General features: G+C 50.0%; 1 protein-coding gene across 6 annotated transcripts in view; it reads left to right on the top strand.

Moving 5' to 3' along the window:
• Positions 1 to 25755, top strand: part of PUM1 (pumilio RNA binding family member 1) — an 82072-nt gene that overhangs the window by 49469 nt on the left and 6848 nt on the right. For 3 of the 6 annotated variants that reach the window (XM_064398697.1, XM_064398696.1, XM_064398695.1), the window contains exons 10-20: positions 1720 to 1871; positions 4843 to 4981; positions 6365 to 6508; positions 7828 to 8124; positions 11791 to 12027; positions 17538 to 17805; positions 19099 to 19228; positions 20093 to 20221; positions 21564 to 21701; positions 23404 to 23529; positions 24504 to 24625. In XM_064398697.1, the coding sequence (XP_064254767.1) occupies positions 1720 to 1871; positions 4843 to 4981; positions 6365 to 6508; positions 7828 to 8124; positions 11791 to 12027; positions 17538 to 17805; positions 19099 to 19228; positions 20093 to 20221; positions 21564 to 21701; positions 23404 to 23529; positions 24504 to 24625 (1882 nt within the window). Of the gene's footprint in view, positions 1 to 1719; positions 1872 to 4842; positions 4982 to 6364; positions 6509 to 7827; positions 8125 to 11790; positions 12028 to 17537; positions 17806 to 19098; positions 19229 to 20092; positions 20228 to 21563; positions 21702 to 23403; positions 23530 to 24503; positions 24626 to 25755 lie in introns of all 6 variants that reach the window. The other 3 variants (XM_064398694.1, XM_064398693.1, XM_064398692.1) reach the window with 1 other exon arrangement.

Raw genomic sequence — 25755 nt, 5'->3', positions numbered from 1 at the left:
TAATGACTTGCATTAAAAGGGAGCAGTTGCAGCTCTTGCCCTGTTGGGTGCAGGAGAACCCTGGCAGTTGGGGTCTGATGTGCATTCAGTGATTATAAACAGGTTAAAATCACTCCCTGCCTACCTGTCTGTGCCTGCTGAGGCACCACAGGCACCACCTTCACGGCACTGATTCATTTGCTGTGGGTTTTTTTTCATTTTAGCTGGCACTGCTCATGAATTTCCAGGGTGGAAGGTAAGAAATGAGTGGTTGCTGCTCCAGATCAGGAGCAGGAGAAGCAGATCAGCCTTTCTGATTCTGTAAATCCAGCAAGGATGGGCTTTGGGCCCATGCAAATCCAGGTGCTCAGCATCTGCCTGGAATTAGCCAGCACCTCCCTGCTGTGCACAGAGCTGGGCACCTCAGTCCTAAATTTGGGGAAAGCACAGTAGTTAAAAACAGAATATGATGAGAGTAACTCTTATGTGTTTGAAATGTGAATTTAATATTTGGCACAAAACATGGAATGAATGTTCTGAAGTGTGGATGTGGGAGCAGGAGCTCATCCAGCTCCCTGACATCCTGCAGGAGTTCAGCTGAGCCTGTTACTGTAAAAATCAAGAAGTAAGGAACAAAAAGGAAAAGGGACTTCCAGGATTCCCCCCGTTGTCTCAGCCCAGCTAACACTGAACACTCAGCACTGTGTTTGCGCCTCCCTTTTTGTGTCATCCTCATTTTCCATGGAATCACACACTTGGGCAGAACCCAAGTCCTGAGTGTCTCTCTTAAAAAAAAAAATCCTGGTTTTATTCCAGACATGACCATGGTTCTCTAAAGATTTGTTCATTCCAGTGTCACACCTGACTCTGGCTCTGCCTGAGCTATTCCTGCTCAGGGAGGGAGCCTTGGAAAGGGGATGTATTTGGGAATCAAAGGCAACACTGCTGCTTTTCTGCTGACCTTTCTAAAGATACCAAACAGTCATATTAAAAAATATTATTGGATTCCCATCCGTGTTATGGGGTGGGAAGGACTCCTCCTTCAGCACTGAGAGCTTCCTCAGCGTTACTCTTAACTGGGATTATTTAAGGACAGAGGCTGCCATTCTGCTATCTCCAAATTTCTGTGGTCTCCTGAGACCTGATGAACATAAGGAGTCTTCAAAAGTGAGGCTTTTTCTGCTGCTCTCCAAGATTCTTATTATTTTTAAGCCTCTTAAGTTTGAGGAGGGGATGTGAAGTTTGAGGAGGGAATGTGGGAAGGGACAGGATCATGCAGCCTCTTTTAGGGGAGATTTGCAAATGCAAAGCAGGGCTGGAAAAGGAGCATTTTAATACTTGAGGGTTGATGCACTCCAGCTGTGAAGAGGTTTGGTAATTTATTGAGGAGCTGAAGGTGGATGGCAGTGAGCTGTGAATGTCAGCTGGCATGAGAAGTTGTCTCTGTGCTTGAAACAAGGTTCCTCTGTTGGGCTTGGAGATTTTTGTTCCTTCTCTGTAAAACCAGGGCACACCAGTAAAAACATGGAATCGCTGCTGGCTGAATTTGACCTTGTGCAGTGATGAAATTCCAGGTCTGACTTGAAACTTTATAAGATGTGTGACCCAAATGCCAAATCCCTCTGTGTTTGCAGAGGGTTCCACACAGATCCCATTAAACTAGGCATGATTAGCAGGTGGTTTTGGGTGCTGTGTGCCCCTTGACCCCCAGGCGCTCACCCTGCCCGTGCTGTGTTCCAGGTCCAGCTGTGGTCCCTCACCAGTACTACGGAGTCACTCCCTGGGGAGTTTACCCTGCCAGCCTCTTCCAGCAGCAGGCGGCCGCCGCCGCCGCCGCCACCAACTCAGCCAGCCAGCAGAGCACGCAGCAAACGCAGCAGGGCCAGCAGCAGGTAAGGCCTGGCACCTCCTGGGCTCTGGGTGGGGAATGGCCTCAGCTGGGAGTGACCCCCAGGGATCCTGGATTGCAACCCCTGGACCTGCACAGAGCCCCAGCAATCCCTGCCTGGGCATCCCTGGGAGCGCTGTCCAAACTCAGCAGCCTCAGGGCCGTCCGTGCCCATTCCCATGCCCATTCCATTCCCATGCCCATTCCATTCCCATGTCCCATGCCCATTCCATTCCCATGCCCATTCCATTCCCATGTCCCATGCCCATTGCATTCCCATGCCTATTCCATTCCCTGTGTCCCTGTTCCCATGCCCCCACTCCCAACTGCATTCCCATGCCCATTCCCATGCCCATTCCTGTGCCCCTTTGCATTGCCATGCCCATTCCCATTTCCACAGCCCCATTCCCATGCCCATTCCCATTTGCATTCCCATTCCCACACCCCCATTCCCTCTGAGGGAACAGCATCAGAGAGAGTTTCTTCCCAGGAAGGGTGATGGGACAGTGTAAGGGGTTGCCCACTGGAATGGAGTCCCTGTGCCTGGAGGTGTTTTAGGAGAGCCTGGATGTCACTTTGTCACTTGGTGCCGTGGTCTGGGTGACAGGGTGGTGTCAGCTCATAGGTTGGACTTGGTGATCTCAAAGGTCTTTTCCAACCCAGCTGATTCTGTGGAAAACCCAACCCAAGCCTCCCCTGACACGGCTCCAGCCACTCAAAACCCTGATGTTTTCTATGACTGATCCTGACCTCAGCTCTGGGTAGTTTTAAATGAGGAGAAAACCCTTCAGCCTGTCCTAAAGACAAAGGGACAGGAGCCATCTGTACGTTTGTAATTTGATTTATCCATCGTGCATGTGGAGAGTGGCACGTGTAGCTGGGTGGTGGTGAATGACTGAGTGTCAGTGCTGGGGCAACACCAGTGGGTCAGGCTGGGAATGGCCTGAGCTGTGCAGCAGCAAACCTCTGCTGCTGTTGGTGTGTGAGGGGAAATCACCAGCAGCCAGAGCTGGGCTTCAGTCCCCTCAGCAGCACTCCTGACTGGTCCTTGGTGATGGAGGTGGCAGAATAAAGAGCAACTGGCAGCTGAATTCTTCAGCTCAGAAGCTGAAAACCCGCTGAAAACCAAACCCAGTGTCAGGAGGTGTTCTAAGGCCTTTACAGATGCAGCAGGCATGAGATGAGAGAGCATTGCAAAGGCTCAGGCTATTAAAATAAAATATCTCAGTGCCAGTGGCCTTTATGGGATGTTTCATTACTTTTATGGCCGTGGAGCAGGCGTGAGTGGGGTCGGGAGCGGGGTTTGGAATGCAAACCTTGCTCTGAGGGGATGCAGCAGGGACTGTTTGCATTAAAAGTGCTGAGGCAGAGGCTTTGGGAACCTGGAGCACTGAGTGTGGACGCTTGATTTGTCACCCTTGTGACATCTTAATAGAGTGTTAATAAAACTCACCAGCATTCCAGTGCTGCAGTCTGCACCCCCTGGAATTCTTGGCTCCCAGAGATTCCCTGGGTTGGAGGGTTCCTGTTGGCAATGGGAAGAGACAGGGGGACTGATTCAGTGATCAGAATGTGATTTTATTGTGGGATACAAACACTTAGTTACTCTTTTAGGGAGACTAGTAATGTGTACTACAATGATCAGGTTAAAATCACATACACGAACTTATGCATATAAGAGCATCTCTTGCTTGCAGAGTTTAATAGGATTTTCTTTTTCTGGTAAATCCACCTGATTGAATCTTCTTGCAATCCAGGTCTAATTTTCAGAGTTCCGTTTGCTTTTGCCAAGGCATCCTGTTATCAAATCTCTTGTGTCAACCAGGTCCAAAGTCCATGATCTGTCCTGTGTCCCCCAACATTCCAATAGGTTCCTGTGCAGGCTTGGGGGGCACCTCCCAGTCAGTGAACCTGGGGATCCTCCCCAGCCTCTCCGTGCACAGAGTCAGTGTTTCCTGTTAATAACTTGAGCAGGTGACACCCACCATGTCACCTTTGCAGCAGGATGTGCTGAGGACATGGGGCTGGCTCATTTAATAAGCTGAGCTTGCAGGTTCCTGCACCAGCTCTGAGCAAGGCTCTGCCAAACCAAGCCTGGCCGAGGGAATTGCAGGGTGGCCACTCTGCATTGTCCCTTTTGAGGGGCTCCCACCACAGCAGCTTGTCCCTACAAACCCCACTGTGGGCTCTGTGGTCAGGATTTCCTGTGGTTTAAGTCTTGTGTCACCAGATCTATGGCCTCAACAGGGGCTGGTGGCTTGGAGACACCCAGGTCACCTCCTGTCATCTGTCCCCAGCTCCTGAACTGGGCTTTGTGAGGTGTCTGCTCAGAGGGCTTTTGGTGAGGCTGTGGTTACAGGGACCAGACATGAGCTGGGGTGGGCAGGTGGCTTGTGCACACTTCTGGCAGAGGATGAGTGTTGGAGGTGGGATCAGGGAGTTGAAAGGTTGGAGAAGCCCTCTAAAGGTCATTGACTCCAAGCACTAACCCAGCACTGACCCCTGTTCCAGGCACCACTCCGTGTGTGTTTTGCACACTTCAGGGATGGGGGCTCCACCACTGGCCTGGGCAGCCAAAGCCTGACCACCCTTCAGTGAAGGAGTTTTCCCAAAAATCCACCCTGATCCTGCCCTGGCCCAGCCTGAGGCCGTTCCCTCTCCTCCTGTCCCTGTTCCCTGGAGCACAGCCCGACCCCCCCGGCTGTCCCCTCCTGGCAGGAGCTGTGCAGAGTTACAAGGTCCCCCCTGAGCCTCCTTTTCTCCAGGCTGAGCCCCTTCCCAGCTCCCTCAGCCTCTGCTGGGGCTCCAGCCCCTTCCCAGCTCTATTCCCTGCCCCTCCATGCCCTTTTTGAATGTGAAGAAAAGTGAATTCAGAGCGAAGGAGGGAAGTTTCCCCTGTTGGTGCTGCTCCTGCCTGGTGACAGTGGCTGTCTCCTGGATCCAGAATAACCCAGTGGCTGTTCTGTCCTCTGCAGGTGCTCCGTGGAGGAGCCAGCCAGCGTCCCCTGACTCCCAACCAGAACCAGCAGGGCCAGCAGACGGATCCTCTGGTGGCCGCCGCCGCCGTCAACTCCGCGCTCGCCTTCGGCCAGGGGCTGGCAGCAGGAATGCCAGGTACCAGCACTCCCAGGCCAGGGAGAGCCTGGGAACTGCCATCTCCCAGGGCTGCCTTTGCCTGGCACCAGCAGTGCCTGCTTGGCTGGGTTTGGGGGTTCATTCTGGGGTTGGGTGTGTCCCCAGCTGGCAGTGCTGAGGGGTCACTCAGGGACCTTGTGGCACAGGGACAGCAGTGTTATCTCCCTGTGCCTGCATTGTACTCCAAGAATTGATGGCTCCTCTGGAAAATCACCTCCACATTTTTCTGTGGATCCTTCAAGCTTATGGGATCTGTATTTTAAACCTCAGAGGTTTCTTAGTCCTGTTCATTCATCTCAGCTCTCCATCCCTGCCAGGTGCTTGACTTAACAGGGGCTTCCTTCCATGATTGCTCTTCCAAGAGGCTTAAAAACAGGGAAAGAAAAGGGATAAAAGGGAGCAGGGTTTAGTTCTCATTTCTAGCTCTTCATTGGTGGAGCTGCTGTAGGAATTGTGACTCTGATCCCTGAGGCTTTGGGGTAAAAAGCTGCTGAAATTCAGTTTTTCAGGGTATTATTGTGATGGCAAAGGACGAATCTGAGCTCATTAGAATAACATTCAGATAGGTCCTGCCAGTCAAATGTAAGGAAAAAAGGATTATTTGGGTTTCAGGTCTCCTTGCTGGTACTGTCACGTCATTTAATTGGGTTTTTTTGTTGTTGAAGAAGAATGTTGCAGTATTAAGTTACAAAGTGAGCTGTGCAGATTTCCAGCAGTCTGCAGATTTCCTTTAATCTCTGTTATTTGGGCTGTATTTGCAAAGCAAATACACACATATATACAATTATAGATATATGTTTGTACCTGTATTTGCAAAGCAAATATTCCCAGGAACATTCTTTTAGTGACCCCCCACCTCAGAGAGTCACTGCATTTAATTTTATTGTTTTCATTTAATGTAGAATTCCATAATGAGGTGCCTAAATCACTTTATTCTGTCAGGCTGCTGCTGCATGTATCACCAGCATTTATGAGAGTTTATTTACATGTATTAAAAAATATTTTATGGTACCAACCTTCCAAAATACAGAAGTGGAAGTTCCCTGTGGGTGCACCCTGGCAGCCCCAGCTCTGAGCAATCCCAGCACACGTTGTGAAGCAGAAATGGTGCTTTTGTATTTTAAACCCTTTTTTACCTGAATTTGCACTGGTGACAGTGTAATAGAAAAGATTCAGGGGGCAAAAAGTCTTTTCAATATTCTTAGTGTAAAATATGGGGCATTTTTGGGAAAAGCAGGGCCGTTCTTCCTTCTTTTTTTTTTTCCATTCAGCTTTTCCTTTAAAAACACTCTTGCACTGCACTCACCTGGACATAGCTGATGTGTTTGTCACCTGCCCTGTCACCTGTGCTTGCCTCTGCAGGTTACCCAGTGCTGGCTCCTGCTGCTTATTATGACCAAACAGGAGCCCTGGTGGTCAACGCTGGGGCCAGGAATGGCCTGGGGGCTCCCGTGCGCCTGGTGGCCCCTGCCCCTGTCATCATCAGCTCCTCTGCAGCCCAGGCAGGTGAGTCCTGTCCCCCCCTGCTCAGGCAGGTGAGTCCTGTCCCCCCCTGCTCAGGCAGGTGAGTCCTTCCCCCCCAGTGGTTCATACAGCTGACTTCTGGTCCCACCACGTGCCTGCTGTGTCCCCACCCCTCCGTGCTCCGCTGGCAGTGATGACAAACTTGCCCTCACTGAGATCCATGCAGGGATTGTTGTTGAGAAACATCCTCTGTGCTCAACTTGTGCTGAGCCTCCGGAGCAGCCATGGAGAGGGGCAGGAGCGGGAGCCTGAGTGATTTTGTAGAGTTTCATGGCAGGTATTTAAATTTGTCCCCTGGCACCAGCTTTCCTACCTGCTGGAGCCTTCAGAATTCCCAGTGGCTCCAGGGAGAGCTCAGAGCCCTGGCAGGGCCTGAAGGGGCTCCAGGAGAGCTGCAGAGGGACTGGGGACAAGGATGGAGGGACAGGACACAGGCAATGGCTGCCACTGCCAGAGGGCAGCCATGGATGGGATCTTGGGAATTGGGAATTGTTCCCTGGCAGGGTGGGGAGGGGCTGGGCTGGAATTGCCAGAGCAGCTGTGGCTGCCCCTGGATCCCTGGCAGTGCCCAAGGCCAGGCTGGACACTGGGGCTGGGAGCACCTGGGACAGTGGGAGGTGTCCCTGGGGTGGAACAGGATGAGTTTAAGGTCCTTTCCAACCCAGACCATTCCATGATTTGTGCTTGACACAACCGTGCCTAAAATGGCCTTTGCCATGAGTTGCTTTGGCATTTATTTGGGTTCCTTGGGAGTTCAAGGCTTTTAAAAGGATTTTTCAGTCCGTTGGTGTGAGCAGCCCCTGCCAGCACTGGGCTCAGATTATGAAATGGGCCTTTTAATTGTTTTCTTGTAGCTCTTGTTTATTTTGCTTTTTCTTTAACTTTGGAACTGGCTGAAAACCAAAAATCCTCGGGTTCGATGTTCTTGGCACCGAGGTTCATGTTTCATGTGCTGAAGAATCATCTCAATTATTTCAAAACTCTGGTTTCTTAACTGGCCCTTGTGAGTGTGGGGCTGCACTGATTGGGCTCTTGGGTCTTTGGAGAAAAAGCAATTCCTGGTTTTGATCTGTGCAGCTACAACAGCACAAGAGCAGCAATAACAGCTGGGCATGGCTGGAGTCTGGGGGCTGGGGACAGCTCAGATAGAATAAACAGAGATGCATGCAGAGTTTGGTCCTGAAAGAAAAAAATTGTACCAGTTCAAAACTACCTGCTAAGTTTTAACTTCCAGAACTGTGATGAAAATGAGTAAAAACTCAGTGCCTTTTCCATTTTTTGCCCATTTTTGCGTCCCGCAGCTGTGGCGGCGGCCGCGGCGTCGGCCAACGGAGCAGCAGGAGGGCTGGCAGGGACCACCAACGGCCCCTTCCGACCCCTGGGCACGCAGCAGCCACAGCCCCAGCCCCAGCAGCAGCCCACCAACAACCTGGCCTCCAGCTCCTTCTACGGCAACAACTCCCTGAGCAGCAACTCGCAGAGCAGCTCGCTGTTCTCGCAGGGCTCGGCCCAGCCCGCCAACACCTCGCTGGGCTTCGGCAGCAGCAGCTCCCTGGGAGCCACGCTGGGCTCGGCGCTGGGCGGCTTCGGCACGGCAGGTGAGGAGAGCAGCTCTGGGACTGCCAGCCAGGGCTGGGTGTGGGTCAGCAGCGGGAGGGGGCTGCTGAGCACTCCTCTGGTTCATCAGAGGCTGATTTGTTCCAAGAATGGAGCTTTGCACCTTGGCTAAGGGAGCTTTGTGAAATGGGTTTGTATGTGTTGAGTGTTTTAGTGGTGATACTGACAGTGACAGCTTGCAAACTTTGGTGTGTGTAACAAATGATGGAGAAAACTATCAAAGAAGTTTTTATCATACAAGAGATAGAGGTAGGAAATGGATACAGAGAGAGTTCTCAAAATCTTACAGAGATAGTGGATGAAGGTATAGACATGGAGGAAGGTTTTGAATTAAGACCCTGGAACCAGTGAGACTTTTTTGAACAATGACTTGGAATTGCCATCAGACATGACTTACACCCTTTGAACTGACTGGACTTTCACAGCATTAAAATTGCTGTGTTGTAATAGAGCAATGCTTAATGCGAGCAGAAAAGATGCATTGAACAAGTAATAAGCAGATAGATTCTAGTGAAGCTATGAAACACAAGGTAGTTAATGAACGACACGGTTATGGAGGTTTCTTTTTAGTTGAACCAAGAGGGGGAATTTTAGGAATCACCAACAGGATGGGACTGCTGAGGGCTGTTTCTTGAGCTGTTGATTTTCCAGCATCACTCTCATGACATGGTTGTAACATGGGAAGATGCCAGCAGCTCACATCCCCAACAGCAGACACAGAACTCAATGTTACAACTCACTTTAAAAGCTGGGATATGGATATGGGAGAGGGAGCATGTGCAAGGACCCCCTGGGGATCTGAAAATGCCCACAGTGTGCCCTGCCTGGGACTACAGCAGCACAGGGGGGAGGCAAGACATGGAGGAGTACAGAACATTGATTATGAGAGGAATCCAAGAGGCAGCTCCACGTAATCAAAATGCCCTTAAGGCTTTGGATGAGCAGCAGAAGAGGGAAGAAACCCCAACAGTGGTTAGAAAGGTTGAGGAAAAATATGAGCAATATATGGGAAAAATATGGGCAATACTCAGGGGTTGACCCTGGCACGGTGGCTGGACAGATCTTACTAAAGATAAATTTTGACCAATCACACAAAGCAAAAGCACTGACAGTACTTCTGTCCAACCACTATAAGCACATGTACCTTTTGCTAGAGCAATACTTGCTTATTTCTAATACCATACCTGCTTGTAAGCCTTAAAACACAATGCACAGAGCTTCATTCTTAAGCTTAGAACTTCCTAACATCTCACTAGATACACTTTTCTGTAGCTTAGGGAGTTATTCTAGACAAGTGTTATACACAAACCATTGTTCTATTTGTCCTTACTTTCTACATCTTGCATCATTTTTCTGCTGACAGATCTTATGGTTACTGCTTAGTTCTAATCACAGTTGTGCTGTCTCTGAGGCCTGCCTTTTGCAGCTTTCCCAAAACCCTGTGATTTTAAGGATTCCCACACCTGGGAAAGAAGCGTGAGGGGAACTCCAGATTTCAGGAGTTTGTGCTCTGAGCTGAGCCCTCCTCATCCATCCCAACCTAACTGGGAATTTTCCTTTAGGGACTACTTCAGGCTTCAAAATCTGCAGCAGTTCTTGGCAAAAATGCTTTTAGTAGGTGATAATTAGCAGTAGCAGAGTAATTAACTTGGAAGTGTTTTCCCCTGCATATGCAGTACTGGGCTCACAGGAATTGGTTCCAGAGTGTGTCAACCCCTCTCACCTCGGAGTAAAGGCTGAGGAACTCCTCATGCCTTTAAAAAAGCTGATCTGAGGTGGTTTCTGTGCTTTATTCTGGGAATTGTTCCCATCACACACCAAAAGAATCACTCTGTGGTTGTAGACACCTCCCATCCGTGCTTTGATGATCTTGGGCAGCTGGAGACCAAGGCTCCTTTCAGAATCAAACTCATCCAGAGATGTCTGTGGTTTTTTTAGGTTTTTCTTCCCCTTAGGTTTGTGTTTTTTTGAAGTGGAACAATTGTTTTAATTACTGCTCAGTCTCAGTGCAGTAATTATGTCCTGAACTTTGCTGCTGTCATCAGAGTGAGGGGCAGGCTCCAGCCTGGCTCCATCAGAACAGGCTCAGGGAGAGGCTGTTACCTCACAGAGGAACAGTTTGCAATAAAAAGTTATTCTAAATATTTGTCTTCAACCCAGCCTTGAGAATTGGAACCATCTTGGTTCCAGGTAAACAAAGCATTTGCTTCTCTCACCTCAGTTTATTTAACTAATTGAATTCCATGAGTGGTTTGCTCAGTGCCAAGATTCACAAAGATGTTTTCCCTCAATCAATGAATAAAACTTTGATCCTGCTGCTTCTGGAGCCCGTGTGCACTCACCAAAAATGATCAGTTCATTGCAGTTAACAATTTCACTGTTTATTAAACAAGATTTTAATGCAAAATTGATTTTTTCCCCCTGCAAGTTGACAGTGCATTTAAAGAGTTTGTATTTGCCTATCAAGACAGCTCTTAAAAACCGTGGGGGTTAGGAGTGAAATTGAATTCTGATTTCCAGCTCCATAAAGCTGGGGGCAAGCAGGAGCTGATTTCTCACCTGCTGGAAGGTGAGCACAGGGATTTCAGAGAGCTGTGCACCAGGCTGGGCTCGCTCCTGAGCCAACACAGGGAGAGTCTCCTGGGGCTGGGGCTCAGCTCTGATGGCCGGGAACAAACAGGAGGGGGAGTTCAGATCTGCCTCATCAGGGAGTGCTCTGGGGAGCTCACACCTTCTCCTGAAGGGCCGGAGCAAAGGGCTCAGCGTGTCCCCAAAGTCTGAGTGTGTCCCCAAAGTGCTTGGTGTGTCCCCAAAGTGCTTGGTGTGTCCCCAAAGGTTTCGGTATGTCCCCAAGTACTCGGCATGTCCCCAAAGGTCTCAGCATGTCTCCAAGGTCTCGTCTTGTCCCCAAAGGTCTCAGTGTGTCCCCAAGTGCTCAGCATGTCCCTAAGTGCTCAGTGTGTCCCCAACTGTTCAGTGTGTCCCCAAAGTGCTTGGTGTGTCCCCAAGCTCTGAGTGTGTCTCCAAGGTGCTCAGTATGTCTCCAAAGGTCTCAGCATGTCCCAAAGGTCTTGGTATGTCTCCAAGTACTCAGTGTGTCCCCAGGGTCTCAGTGTGTCCCCAAAGTGCTTGGTGTGTCCCCCAAGTGCTCGGCATGTCCCCAAAGGTCTCAGCATGTCCCAAAGGTCTTGGTATGTCTCCAAGTACTCAGTGTGTCCCCAGGGTCTCAGTGTGTCCCCAAAGTGCTTGGTGTGTCCCCCAAGTGCTCGGCATGTCCCCAAAGGTCTCAGCATGTCGTCAAAGGTCTCAGTGTGCCCCCAAAGCGTGGTCCCTTCCTTTAGGGAGATATTTGTCCTTTGACCTTTCTACGTTGGGAATTTTGGAGCTGTTTCTCCCTGTGCTCTGTCACAATAAATCCTCCAAAGCACTGAAGACAAAGACAAGATCCCAGATCATTTGTTTGGCTGTTCTATCATTAACAACACGGTTTTTAATGATTTTAACTGATTTCAATGATTTTGACTGCTTTTAATGACTGTGTTTGACCACTTTCCCAAGCAGCAGCCCAGTGCAGTGGAGCTGTGGCTCTCCAGTGTTGGGCTGGTAGCATCTCCCATCTCCCATTTCCCCATTTTCCCGTTTTGCAGTGGCGAACTCCACCACGGGCAGCGGCTCGCGCCGGGACTCGCTGACGGGCAGCAGTGACCTGTACAAGAGGACCTCGAGCAGCCTGACCCCCATCGGGCACAGCTTCTACAACGGCCTGGGCTTCTCCTCCTCCCCCGGGCCCGTGGGGATGCCCCTGCCCAGCCAAGGCCCCGGCCACTCGCAGACTCCTCCTCCTTCCTTGTCCTCACATGGATCCTCCTCCAGCCTCAACCTGGGTAAGAGCCCTGCTCTGCTCTCCTGGGGTATCCCTGGTTCCCCAGGGCTGGAGTTGTGGGGGATCCCACAGTCATTTAGGTGGAAAATAATCTTTAATTCAGCTCCAGCCCTCCTGGTGAGTGTGTCCTACAGGGTTCAGCTGGGAACAGGTTTCCATCTTTTCTCCTCTTTCCTGTCTTGGGTTGAACAGCCAGGTGTCTGCTGAGGAAGGCAGGAGTCTCCCTTGAAACGGAAAATGCAAACCCTCTCCCTCCAAATTACAATTTTGGGATTAAGGAGCTCTCAGGCAAAGATGTGGTAATTGCAATAATAGTTCTTTACTAGGGAAACTAAAAATACAAATGCAATAGTACAAACCAACCCTGGCAGAGTGAGAAGAGGCGCTGAGCCCCTGTGGGTCAGGGTGGTGGCACAGTCCCATCCCATGGGGGCTCAGCCCTCCTGCAGTGCCAGCTGTGCTTCTGCTGGAGCAGGGATCCTGCACAAGGCTGCAGTTTTCCTCTGCAGCTCCAGGGCTGCTGCAGATGGGCCTGCTCTTCCTCTGGCAATGCAGGGCAGGAGAAAGCTGCTCCTCTGGGCATGCAGTGGGCAAAGGCTGCTGTGCTGTTCCAGGCTCAGATTGGATCCAGTTAGGAATGCTTGGCTCCTGCCCTGGGCGCAGCATCTCCCAGTGGGATGCTGGAATTTTCTCAGCCATGCAGGGACACTCAGTGGCCATGAAGAGCAGAGATCTCCTGGAGGGAGGATTGGCTGTGGGAGAGAGAAAGAAAACTGCCCAAAGAACAGCAGAGAACTGCCCAGCTCTGACAGGTGGGGACAGAGCACACACCCCCATTTCCAATCTAAGACATTTCCTCAGCTTGAAATTAGGGATAATATTCCCAAGTGTTTATAAAACAGGATTATCTTGCATTGGTCTTGGTAACAGAAGCAATGGTTTGTGGAATAAAATAGATAAGGAGAGTTGATCTTCAATTTAAATGGTTTTAAAGGGGATGTTTTAAAATGCCCATTAAATTGGAAATAATGAGCTTGGAATACAATTCCTCCTTTTAACCAGTATTTTCTGGAGCAGTGCTGAGCTTTGAGCTGAGGATTTGGTGAGTTTACCTTGGAAAATTTCCCATCAGTGTGGCCTTATCAAAAGCACAGGAGGAATCATTTTGGGAAGATCCATGACTTTGTGCAGCTGAATCTTCTCAAAAAGCTTCTGCCTGGCCTGCAATAAAATAAATCTTAAAAATAAATAAAGCAAATATTAAAGAATAAAGCAGTGCCCATCTGAACCTCCTGCAGTGTTCATTCCCTCATAAACAAACCAAAGAGATTATTTGTTGCACCTGCAGCAGGTAATTTAATGTTTCCTCCAAAAATTCACATGGTTTTGGTTCTGTCATGAATCTGCTGGGTTTAACAAAACTTCTCCTTCTCAGAGCAGTTTTCCCCCCTCAGCAGACACTGTATTTATTATGTTTATTCCATGCATGTGTGATAAATCCAGTGCTGGCTCTAGATTAGCTGGAATAGTCATAAATATGATTCTTGGAGATCAAGTTTAGATTTACCATTGTGCCTTGTTCAAAACTGTAATAGAACTGGAAGGATTTTGACTTTATTTATGCAGCTGTGGAGGCCTTGGCTGACAGTTAAATGGCCACAATAAATTAGTCCTGAGGAGAAAGCAGATTCCAAACTGAGGAAAAAGCTGGTTGCCCTTGCAGCAAAAAAAAAAAACAAAAAAAAACCAAAAGAACACTTAAAAATTCTTTGCAATCGAAGAATCTTAAGAATTCCTCTGGATCAGAGGAAGGTGGATCTGTCTGGGAACAAACTCCGGAAAGAAATTGGAATTAGCACCCCCAGAAATGGGTTATGCTCCAGAGGATCAATGTGGGACTTCCCATCTTCCCAAAATATTCCTGTCCTTGTGCCCCTGTCCCCTCCGTGGCTGGTTCCATGCTGGGTGATGCTGTAGGGCAGATGTCACCTGGGGTAGATTTGATTTTGAGGGATTTCACCTTGAAGTCCATGAAAAAATCATTTTATTTTTTAGAGTTTCTCTTTTGTTGGTAATGGAGGGCAGTGGGAAGGGGGGACTGGTTTCCTTTGTTATAAAATCAGTTCTGATGGAGAGGAGAAGGCTCCAGGGAGAGCTCAGAGCCCTGGCAGGGCCTGAAGGGGCTCCAGGAGAGCTGCAGAGGGACTGGGGACAAGGATGGAGGGACAGGACCCAGGGAATGGCTGCCACTGCCAGAGGGCAGCCATGGATGGGATCTTGGGGATTGGGAATTGTTCCCTGGCAGGGTGGGGAGGGGCTGGGCTGGAATTGCCAGAGCAGCTGTGGCTGCCCCTGGATCCCTGGCAGTGGCCAAGGCCAGGCTGGACATTGGGGCTGGGAGCACTTGGGACAGTGGGAGGTGTCCCTGCCATGGCAGGGGTGGCACTGGATGAGATTTAAGGTCTCTCCCACCCCAAACCATTCCCTGATTTCTCTCTAGTTCCACAAGTAGGGATCCAGGGGCAGCCCCAGCTGCTCTGGCAATTCCAGCCCAGCCCCTCCCCACCCTGCCAGGGAACAATTCCCAATCCCCAAGATCCCATCCATGGCTGCCCTCTGGCAGTGGCAGCCATTCCCTGGGTCCTGTCCCTCCATCCTTGTCCCCAGTCCCTCTGCAGCTCTCCTGGAGCCCCTTCAGGCCCTGCCAGGGCTCTGAGCTCTCCCTGGAGCCTTCTCCTCTCCAGGGGAGCCCCCCCAGCTCTCCCAGCCTGGCTCCAGAGGAAAAAGCAGAAGTTTCTTTGTAGTTTTTGGTAAAATCCCACTCAAGTCTGGGATATGTCCAAGCCCTGGCACAGAGGAGCCGGAGGCACCCTATTATTTCAGGCCTTTGGTGGGGTTCAGAATTGTGATTTAGGAAGCTTGTTCCCCACAGGATCTCTGTGATATCAGGATGATGTTGAGTATCTTGGGGAAACCTGCAGTCAGCATTCCCATCAGGAAAGACAGACAGGGGGGAAAGTGGAGTCACTCTGAATCTCCAAGTGATTGGGGCTTTCTCAGAAAACCTCTGACAGATTTTCTGTACTGATTGTGCTCTTCACCAAGAGATAACAGCCTGAGTGCCAAACCCTCCCCTTTCCCATCAGGAACCATTTTCCACTTCAGTACCAACTCTTAACTTTGCTCCAGTTGTTAGAGCCAAAAGTGGCAATTGTGAGAGTTCCAGATGTGTGGGAAGCATCGATGCCCCATTGCTCAGCTTGTCCTTCCTGGCTTTCCTCACCTGGGAAGTGCTTTACTCTTCCTGTGGCCATCCTGCTTCTCCAGGAGACAGGAATATCAGGAATATCACCTGGTGGCTTTTGGGAGTTGTTGCTCATTGTTGGAGTTGGGGTGCAGGAGGTGCTGGACACTCCATTGCAAGGCAGCACAAGGAGCTCTCAGCTCTCCTTTTCCTTGGGAAAAAACAGGAGGAAAAAGGGTCTTCCCCTTCCTTGGGAAAGGAGAGTTCTGGCACCAGCTCTAGAGAAATTTGCCCAGCTCAGAGATGTAGAATCACAAAATATCCTGAGCTGGAAGTGAGCCACGGAGGTCAGAATTAGTAGTTAATCAGTCTGTTATCAGATACAGAATTCTCCTCCAGTTTCCTGCATGGGTGCTTCCTCCAGGTGTCAATGGCCAAAGAGTGCAGGTCCCTCAGCTCTGTTTTTATGGAATATTTGAATTCCAGCCCAGCTGCCAGGAGCTGCCTTTCTGCAGCCAACTCTGCGAAGGTTTCCTTGGGGCTCTCCCCTTCGTGGCACAGATTCCTGCAGCTCATTTCCCTGGGATTCCCCTGCCTCACCTCAACCCTGCAGGTCCCTGTGTGATCAGGATGTGTTCCCTGGAAGGACTTTGTTCCACCCTGGAAAATCCATGCAGGCTCCTCCTGCACCAGCAGAGGGATCCCAAGCCCTGCAGGAAAGGCAGAAATCAAATCCTCTGCCACATCCTGAAAAATTGCAAGCAGGGAAACAGCACTGGAAGGTTCAAATTTGTTCCTGTCAAAGCTTCTCTTTCTGGGATGAAGCATCACCTGTCCCCATATTCCCCATGTTTGGGGTCCCACAGCATCTCTGTTAATGTGGCTGCAGATATTTCAGCCATTTGTGAAAGCACATGGGTTTAAAACCTTTCTTGGTTTTAATTTATTTATATTTACCTGTTTAATAGTGATTTGTGCTTTTATATCCACATTTTTAATACTTTTATATTTATCCCCCAGCACACTTCTTTTAACTCAGTCCTTGCCAGGGCAGCAGGAGAGGATGGAGGCAAAGGCAGTGGAAACAGCAAAAAAGATAAAATTTGGGAGTGTTGGGATTGCCACTGGCCTGGTTCAGACACTTTGGACACAGGAGGAGGAACAGAAATTGTTACACTCTGTCAGAAAGCCTCAGACACAGATCTGATGTTATTTAATAGAGTCAGAATCACAGAATATCTTGGTTTAGAAGGGATTATCAGAGTCCTTGCATGGAGTCTGTAGTTGTCCCCACCCTAATCCAGCAGTGCCACAGATGCTTGGACACATCCCCATCTCAACTCCTTGGTGGGCAGCTCACTCAGCTCGGTCAGGAATCACAAAATGGGGTCGTGGAGGTTGGAAAAGCCCTTTGGAGGTTGGAAAAGCCCTTTGAGTCCCACCTGTGACTGATCAACTAACCCAGCTGAGTGCCATGCCCAGGAATTCCTTGAGCACCCCCAGGGATGGGGACTCCAAACTTCCCTGGGTGGTTCCAGTGCCTGAACACCCTCCCAGTGAGGAAATCCTGCCTAGAAATCCCACCTAGAAATTCTCTTAGAAATCCCATCTCAAAGTCCTGCTTAGCTGAATGTCAGACCCCACTCATGCTGGAACAGAACTCAGGGATCCAGTGTCACATCTGTGTCCCTATGAGGCCCATCCCTGCCCCATTCCCTTATCCCATCCCTGTCCCATTCCCTTATGCTGTCCTTGTCCTCTTCTCTTATCCCATCCATCCCTGCCCCGTTTCCTTATTTCATCCCTGCCCTGTTTCCTTATTCCATCCATTCCCTTATCCCATCCCTGCCCTGTTTCCTTATCCCATCCGTTCCCTTATCCCATCCCTGCCCCATTCCCTTATTCCATCCATTCCCTTATCCCATCCATCCCTGTTCCCTTATCCCATCCCTGCCCCATTCCCTTATCCCATCCCTGCCCTGTTTCCTTATCCCATCCGTTCCCTTATCCCATCCATCCCTGTTCCCTTATCCCATCCCTGCCCCATTCTCTTATTCCATCCATTCCCTTATCCCATCCATCCCTGTTCCCTTATCCCATCCGTTCCCTTATCCCATCCCTGCCCTGTTCCCTTATCCCATCCCTGCCCCTTTCCCTTATCCCATCCATTCCCTTACCCCATCCCTGCCCTGTTCCCTCATCCCATCCCTGCCCCATTTCCTTATCCCATCCGTTCCCTCATCCCATCCATCCCTGTTCCCTCGCAGGGGGGCTGACGAACGGCAGCGGCCGCTACATCTCGGCGGCGCCGGGGGCGGAGGCCAAGTACCGCAGTGCCAGCAGCGCCTCCAGCCTGTTCAGCCCCAGCAGCACGCTGTTCCCCTCGTCCCGCCTGCGCTACGGCATGTCCGACGTGATGCCCTCGGGCCGCAGCCGCCTGCTCGAGGACTTCCGCAACAACCGCTACCCCAACCTGCAGCTGCGCGAGATCGCGGGCCACATCATGGAGTTCTCCCAGGATCAGCACGGATCCAGGTGGGCTGGGCAGCCTGGGCACGGCTGCTCCTCGCGGGAGTATCCATCCGTGTGTTTCACAGTTGTGTTTTGTTGGTTGAGTTTCACAGTTGAGTTTTGTGGTTGTGTTTTGTTGGTTCCATTTCGCGGTTGAGTTTTGCAGTTTTATTGGTTATTGTTTTGTTGGTTCCATTTTCCTGGTTGAGTTTTGCAGTTTTATTGGTTGTTATTTTGTTGGTCCCATTTTGCTGCTTGAGTTTCGCAGTTGTGTCTTGCGATTGTTTTGTGGTTGTTGATTTGTTGGTTCCATTTTGCAGTTGTGTTTTGTTGGTTGTGTTTCACAGTTGAGTTTCACAGTTGTGTTTTGTCCCGCTTCCCCAAGCTGAGGCACACCAGGGAATAAGCAAGACAGTCAAGCCAGTGTCACGCTCAGAATCCCCAAGGATTGTCCAGTCCAATTCCTGGCCCTGCTCAGGCACCCCAACGATCCCACCCTGTGCATGCCTAGGAATGTTGTGTAGGGTTGGGGACAGGTGCTGGTAGCAGGAATTCCGCCTCAGATTTAGGCTCAGGTGACCTCATCACTCTACAGCTCCTGAAAGGTGCCTGTGCTCAGCTGGGGCTGGGCTCTTTCTCCAGGAACTGACACAACCAGAGCACACAGCCTCGAGCTGCACCAAGGGAAATACAGGTTGGATATTGGGAAGAAGTTTTTCATGCAAAGACTGATAAAGTTCTGGAATGTTCTGCCCGGGAGGTGGTGCAGTCCCCATCCCTGGGTGTGTTTAAAACAAGCCTGGATGTGGCACTGGGTGCCAGGGTTGAGTTGAGGTGTTGGGGCTGGGTTGGACTCGATGAGCTTGAAGGTCTCTTCCATCCCAGTGATTGTGTGAATTCTTTGAAAAGGAGCTTCCATGCTTTGTGGTTTGCTCACTCATCCTGCTGGCACAGCTAAATCCATTTTAAAAGCCAGCTGGACACGAGGCCATCCTCCATGACTGCATTGAGATCTGCTTTGCTTGGAATGAAGATTCCAACGTGTGGCCATGCACCTCATGGCTGTGACCACCCCGAGCTTTCAGATGGGTGGATAAAATAGCTGTGTTTGCAAGAGCCTTGCAAGTTGTGGATGACCAAAATGTCTTAAATTTGAATATTTAACTTGTGATAGGAAGCTTAAGTTAATGAACGTGCTTAATCTTCACGCCATAATAGGATTTTTCATGGTCATTTCTGGAACACATGGGTGAGGCTTTGGGAAGGGGTTGAATGAACAGATGTGCCCGTGGCATCACTCCAAGGCCTGCTTTTCAGATTTATTCAGCTGAAACTGGAGCGTGCCACCCCAGCAGAGCGTCAGCTGGTGTTCAACGAGATCCTGCAGGCAGCCTATCAGCTCATGGTGGATGTGTTTGGGAATTACGTCATTCAGAAGTTCTTTGAGGTGAGTCTGCCCTCCCCTGCAGCTCTTCCTGTGGTTCATGCTGTGCTGAGGTGTTGGATGAGCCTGGAAAACCCTGCCTTGAGGCTAAACCCGTGGCTAACCTTCAGCACTGGCACCATCTCCTCCCCACAAGCTGTTGGATCTTTCTTGCTGGGGTGACTGAGGGGTAGGACTCAGATTCATCTGAAAAGAAACACTTCAAAAAGCAAAATGTCTTGTGATAAACAGCAATGTTCAGGAGATGTAAATTTCCAGTGGGAAGTGGATGGGGGTTGGAATGAACTGAGCCTTAAGGTCCCTTCCAGCCCAAACCCCCCTGGCATTCTGTGAGGTGCAGATCCAGCACAACTTGTCCAGGGTGCTGTGCTGAGCTGTCAGTGCTCCTGGACTTGGGAACAAGGGAGAAACTTCTCCAGTAACAGCAGCTGCTGGGAAGGTGTTGTGTCCCTCCACCCCTCTCTCTGGACACTGGTCTGGTCCAGGTGTTCCTGGTGCTTCTGCCCAGTAACTGAGAATCAGAATCACAGAACCTCCTGAGCTGGAAGGGACCCACAAGGATCGAATCCAGCTCCTGGCCCTGCCCACCCCACCCTGTGCATGCCTGAGCCATTGTCCCAGCACTGTGGAGCTCTGGCAGCCCTGGGGCTGTGACCTGTCCAGGGTTGTTGGTCACCCTGGTGGCCCCAGCCCCTTTGGGGTTTGCAGGCAGACACAGAGCACGTCTGGCTGGGCCAGTTCACCCCTTTCCCCTGGAGCTGATCTTTCATCCTTCTCCATGGGCAGCTCCTGCCTCCAGGGTGGGAGGGCAGTGCCAGTGGCCAGGGCAGGGGTTTGTCCTTGCAGTGACTGTTTCTCCTGTCCCAGTTTGGCAGCCTGGAGCAGAAGCTGGCGCTGGCAGAGCGCATCCGTGGGCACGTGCTGTCCCTGGCCCTGCAGATGTACGGCTGCAGGGTGATCCAGAAGGCCCTGGAGTTCATCCCCCCAGACCAGCAGGTAATTGTAAGTTTCAATTTTAACTTTCTTCTTGATGTTTGATGTTCCTGAGCTGTCCCCTCCTGTTCCTCTTGTGCCTGGTGTTCCCTTGGTTTGTTCCTGGCATGTTTGTGGTGCTCCTTGTGTGTGACGAGTCCGTGCCACTGTCCTTGGTTGTCATTGTCACCTCCTTGTTCCCCTTCCCTGGCCATGGGGCTGCTTCTCTGTTAATTCCCTGGAAGCAGATCATGTGTGTAGGGAAAACTGAAAATGAAGGTGAATTAAGAGAGATGTTTAAATCCCTTGAAGGAAGAGTTTTGCCTTTAATATTCACTGAGTTATTGCTATGTGGGTCAGCATCCTGCGCTCCTGCAGGGAGATGGATGAGGAGCTCCTCGTTCTGGCTTTGGAGAGATGTGGCTGATAGCCCCACTCAGAGCTCATTAATAAAGCACTTCCTCAAGGGTTTTAGGAATAATGAATTGAGATGAAAAATAGTCTGGGCAGGCTGGCTTGGGAAGGGTTGGGAATGGTTGTAACAGGAATCTCAATGTAGGTTATGAAATTAAAAATATGAAAGAGGATTTAGGAGTGGTCCTTCCCTTTAGGCTGAGCCTGAGCCAAGTGTGTCAGCAGGGTTGTTCCCAGGCTCCAGCACTGCTGCTCCAAGGATTTACTGTCTCCTCCAGAGTGGCATTTTTGAGTACTGAGTGCTCCCCAAATTCCTGGGTTTGGTTCAGTTATAAAACTGAATTCACCCAGATCTTGTCAAAGCATTAAAATGCCCCAAAGTGTCATTTCTTTTTGTGATTGAAGCTTCCACCCTGCACATGGGGTACATCAGTCATATCTAAACTTCATTACTTCCTTAATTACCACCTGTGTAAAATCCCAGCAATTTCTGAGCCCAGAGCTGACCCTGTTTTAGTGACAGGTTACCCTGTTAACCCAAAGAGTTGGTGAACTTTGTGCATTTTAGATTTGCTTCTCTTTAAGGGGAGCAGAGAGGAAAATGGGGGATGCACAGGAATGCTGTGGATTAATCCTAAAGAAATTAGGATTTCTTTAATTTAGATTCTTGGGAGACGATGCTCATCAAGAAGGAGGGCTTCATCTTCCTAGACTCCCAGGATGGTTTGGGTTGGAATGGAGCTCCAAGCTCCTGTTCCAGGGCCCCTCCCAGGCTGCTAACAGGGTGTCAGTGCAGGATTTTCCCTGCTGGTTTCTGTGTCCAGCCAAGCCTCATCTCCTGGCCATGGGAGCACCCCTCACTGCTGTGCCATTCCTGCCCAGGCCAGCACTCCTGTGCTCTCTGAGCTGGGGATGCTGGTGGTGCTTTCTGTTTGTGCTGTGTCCTCTGTAGAACGAGATGGTTCGGGAGCTGGACGGGCACGTGCTCAAGTGCGTCAAGGACCAGAACGGGAACCACGTGGTGCAGAAGTGCATCGAGTGTGTGCAGCCCCAGTCCCTGCAGTTCATCATTGATGCCTTCAAGGGACAGGTGAGGCCCTGCCCAGCTCCTGCTGCCTGCTTGGAACAGCCTCAGAGTGACTGGGACTTCAACTCCTGGGAATTATCAGTTTTAGCAGCTGTTGCTTGCAGGGTTGATTCAGCCTTGTGAGAGTCCAGAAACTCCTTGGTGGTCACATCTGTGTTACCATTTCTGGGCAGAGCTGTCAGAGTAAAAACTCCTTGCATGAGTCTTTTCTCCTGGAATATTGAGTATTTTTGAGTGATGAGGGAAAACAAGGCTCTCCCTAATCCATCTTCCCAGTGAAGTTGGTGAGCAGAGTTTTGTGCTGCTGAGGTACCTTAGTCATGTCTAAACTTCATTAATTCCTTAATTATCACCTCGCCTGTGTAAAATTCCAGCAAGTTCTGAGCCCTGGGCTGATCCCCTTTTAGTGACAGGTGACCCTGATAACCCAAAGAATTGGTGAACTTTGTGCATTTCACATTTGTTTCTCTTTGAAGGGAGCAGAGAGGAAAATGGGGGATGCGCAGGAGAGCAACGTTTCATTATGATCCTTGTCTGTGCAGGTGGCTTAGAGCAATGCTGAATGGGCCTCAGAGCAGGGAAAATGCAGGAGTTTCATCTAGAAATGGGCAATTGTCCTTGACTCTCTTAGTTCTTTGGTTTTTTATTGATGTCCTCTCCTGAATCCATGTTCTGGGTATAGTTGTGGCTGGCTTTACTCTGCCTGCCTCAGGTCCCAGTACAAAACTACTGCTTTTTGGGTGTTCCACCTCAATTTAATTGGCTTTGCAGGGGCACTTTGAAGTTTTGAGGACTTCCCAGGGATGTGAGGTCAGCCAGGGGCTGTTACAGCAGGAGCTGGGAGTCTGGGGAAAGTGGGGATTTGGTTGATTGGGTCAAAACAAACAGGATTCTGGCTGGAGACTTGCTCCTGACTAGAGTTTAGGCATGGATTTTCCACTGGGTGTTTGGGAAGGCAGAAACATCTCTGGGAGCTCAGCTGATGGCACTGACATTTCCTTGACCAGTTGACGCAGTTTAATCTGAACCTTCTCACGGCAGATTAAATTTAGCACCTCCAGATGATTTTCTGCAGTTAATTGCACTCCGAGCCCTGTTTCCCTGCAGGGTTTACTCACCAGTTATTAAAAATGTGTGACTGTTGATTTAAACTTCAGTGCTTGGATTTGCTGCTGTTGTTAAATCAAAGCAACCAAACGGGACTTTGTGCTTCAGAGAGAAAACGGAGCAGCAATAACAAAATGTGTCATGTTCTCACCACAGATCTGCTAATCCATTAGAAATGAGAAAGATTCTTTGTTGTCACTTCTCCTAAGCACTGTTAAGGCTTTTAAAAAAATCCAAACAGTTGAGAAAAATCCTTTGCTGGGCATTTTTAACTTTTCTGGCTCATAGCATTTCTTAAATAGCTTAAAATTTGTGCTGGCAAACAATGTGCTGGAATTATTTGGAAAGAATAACCAAGCTTCTAGCAATGCTTGGTTGTTCCAGGGCTTTTTTATGAATCAAGAGGTTTTACCATTTGTTTTTCATGAATGGGAAAGCTGAGACTTCCCCAGGTGGGGATGGGATGTGCCTGGATCCCTGGTGGGTGTTTCCAGTTGCAGCTGGTGCTGCCTGGAGCTGACATTCCCTGCAGGAATCCTGGCAGTTTCTGGGATTCCCAGGAACTAAAGGCATGTTGCTGCCTGTGCTCTGTCCCCAGGTGTTTGCTCTGTCCACGCACCCCTACGGCTGCCGGGTGATCCAGAGGATCCTGGAGCACTGTCTGCCCGAGCAGACCCTGCCCATCCTGGAGGAGCTCCACCAGCACACGGAGCAGCTGGTGCAGGTCAGTGGGGAAGGGGCTGCAATGGCCCAGGTCACTGCTGAGCGCTGGGACAGCTCCTGCAGGGAGCATTCCCACCTGGAAAAGGGATGGGAGTGAGCACAGCAGCAGGAATTTCACCAGCACTGCCTGCTTCGCCCACAGGCACAGGTCCAGGGGGTGCCAGGGGTGTTGTCACCTCCCTTCCTGAGGGGGCCCCATGTCCTGGTGCTTCTCTCAGTGCAGGGAAGAGCAGGAGGGGTGCCAGGAGCTGATCACTCCAGGGAAAAGGAGGTGCCAAGTCACTGGAATTCTTAAAAAGAATTGGTTCTGTGCTCAGCCCCCTCCTGGCTGCCTTCCCTCCTCCCTGCAGTCCCTGGGAGAACCTGCTGTGCCAGGATTTTACACAGATTCTGCTCTTGGGGCCTGTGGAGAAAACCCAGCCAGCAAACCTAGTCCTGGTCCAGTTCCCAAATTCCCACTCAGATCCCAAGGCACAAACTGGTGAAATATGAGCTGGTCCAGTGCCCAAGTCCTGTGTGCTCAGCACTGGGAAGTGGGAAGAGGCTGAGCATGGTCATCAAGCCATGCCTGTGGTGCCCTGAACTGGAAAATAAATATCCTGTGGTCTGAAAGTTCCTAAATTCACAACAGTGTTCCCTAGCCAGACCTGTGGCACACCCCTCCAGGACGTGGGATTTGGTAGGTCTGAACCTGGAAATAAGCACAATATGGACATTCCCTGTGCAAGCATATCATTTTGAGTTCTACAAATAATAGAATTTCTACAAAAATGCATCATTTTTACCACCTGGTGCCACTCTAGAATGCACATTTTTTGCAGAAATAGAAAGTATCGAGCTGATTTGTACAGTAAATATTATAATTAATCTCTAGTTGAACTTCTAACTCTGAATGCGCTTTGGGAATCAGTTTGCTGGGAATGCTTCTAGTCCACTTATCCACTTTGTGACCATTTCTGCTGTCTCCCCCCCCAGGATCAGTATGGGAATTACGTTATCCAGCATGTCCTGGAGCACGGCCGGCCCGAGGATAAGAGCAAGATCGTAGCAGAAATCAGAGGCAACGTGCTTGTGTTGAGTCAACATAAATTTGCCAGGTAGTGATTCCTTCCTTAAATTCTCCTCTGGGAGCATGGACACATGGAAGAGCTGCAAAAGACTTAGGAGTGGGTGTAGGGGAGGTGAAAATTAATTTTGCTTCATAAAAAAATGTTATTTATAACAGTTATAAACTGAGGTGTGTCTGCCATGGAGGTGTGTCACGGAGGAGGATGGACATGTGGAGGGTAGTTCTAATCTAAGCTCCTGAATTTAACCAGGAATTCTTGTGTGTTTTGGTTTATCTGGTTTATTTTCATGGGGTTTAAGTTGTCACTGCCCCTTGGATAGGAAGAGCATTCATTCCCCTGGGATGCTGTGTCCAGCCATGGGGAGATTTGGGAAATCAGTGCAGAAACAATCCATCCCACTTTTCCCAGAGGAGTTTCCACTCACGGAGTCATTCCCAGCTTTTTGCTGTGTCCCTTTTGAGTCCCATCCAAGGACCCCTCTGAGGGGAGCTGCAGCATTCCCAGATGCTGCAGAGCCACATGTAGGTGAAGCAGGATCCAGGTATTTGTGGATGTCAGGACAAAGCAGTGCTTCCCACGTGTGTGAATCCCTGCTGGATGTGCTTCCAGCCCTTGGAACATGAAGGCTGAGCTCTTCAAAGGCTCAGAATTCCCCCTTCCTCTGATGAGAGTACCCATGGACACGAGGGAAGTGGAACATTAATGAGAATTAGGAGAGAGTGGCTTCACGTTGTTATTTCAGGTTCTTCCTCCCTGCTTTGCCTGGTTCTTTTTTCCCAAACTTCTTTCCAGCTGGAGCATTAATTAGTGGAGGGTCCCCTGAGCTGAGCAAACCCGCTGGGTGATGCTGTGAGTCAGGCAGGGCTTGGGATGAGCCCAGCACAGCTCGTGGTCCCCTTTCATGTACCCTACTTCTGGATCTCCAGAGAGCTCAGGCTGCTCATTAATATATTCAGGAATTCTGGAAATCCTCTGCTTGGCTGAGATTTTTCATTCCTGAAAAAGCAGTTCCCTGTTGTTCTAACCTTGGATGTCCATTCCCACCACATTCCAGCATGGAGAAAATCAAAACAACGACTTGGCTTCTCTGTTGTGAGAGTGGACACTGACCTCATAGAGCATCATGGACACAGGCCTGAACTGGTCCAGTTCCCAAA

Source organism: Passer domesticus, chromosome 24, assembly GCF_036417665.1.
Source record: "Passer domesticus isolate bPasDom1 chromosome 24, bPasDom1.hap1, whole genome shotgun sequence".
Taxonomy (NCBI): Eukaryota; Metazoa; Chordata; class Aves; order Passeriformes; family Passeridae; genus Passer; species Passer domesticus.
The sequence above is the reverse complement of the archived record's forward strand: the minus strand, read 5'-3'. Positions and strand labels throughout refer to the sequence as shown.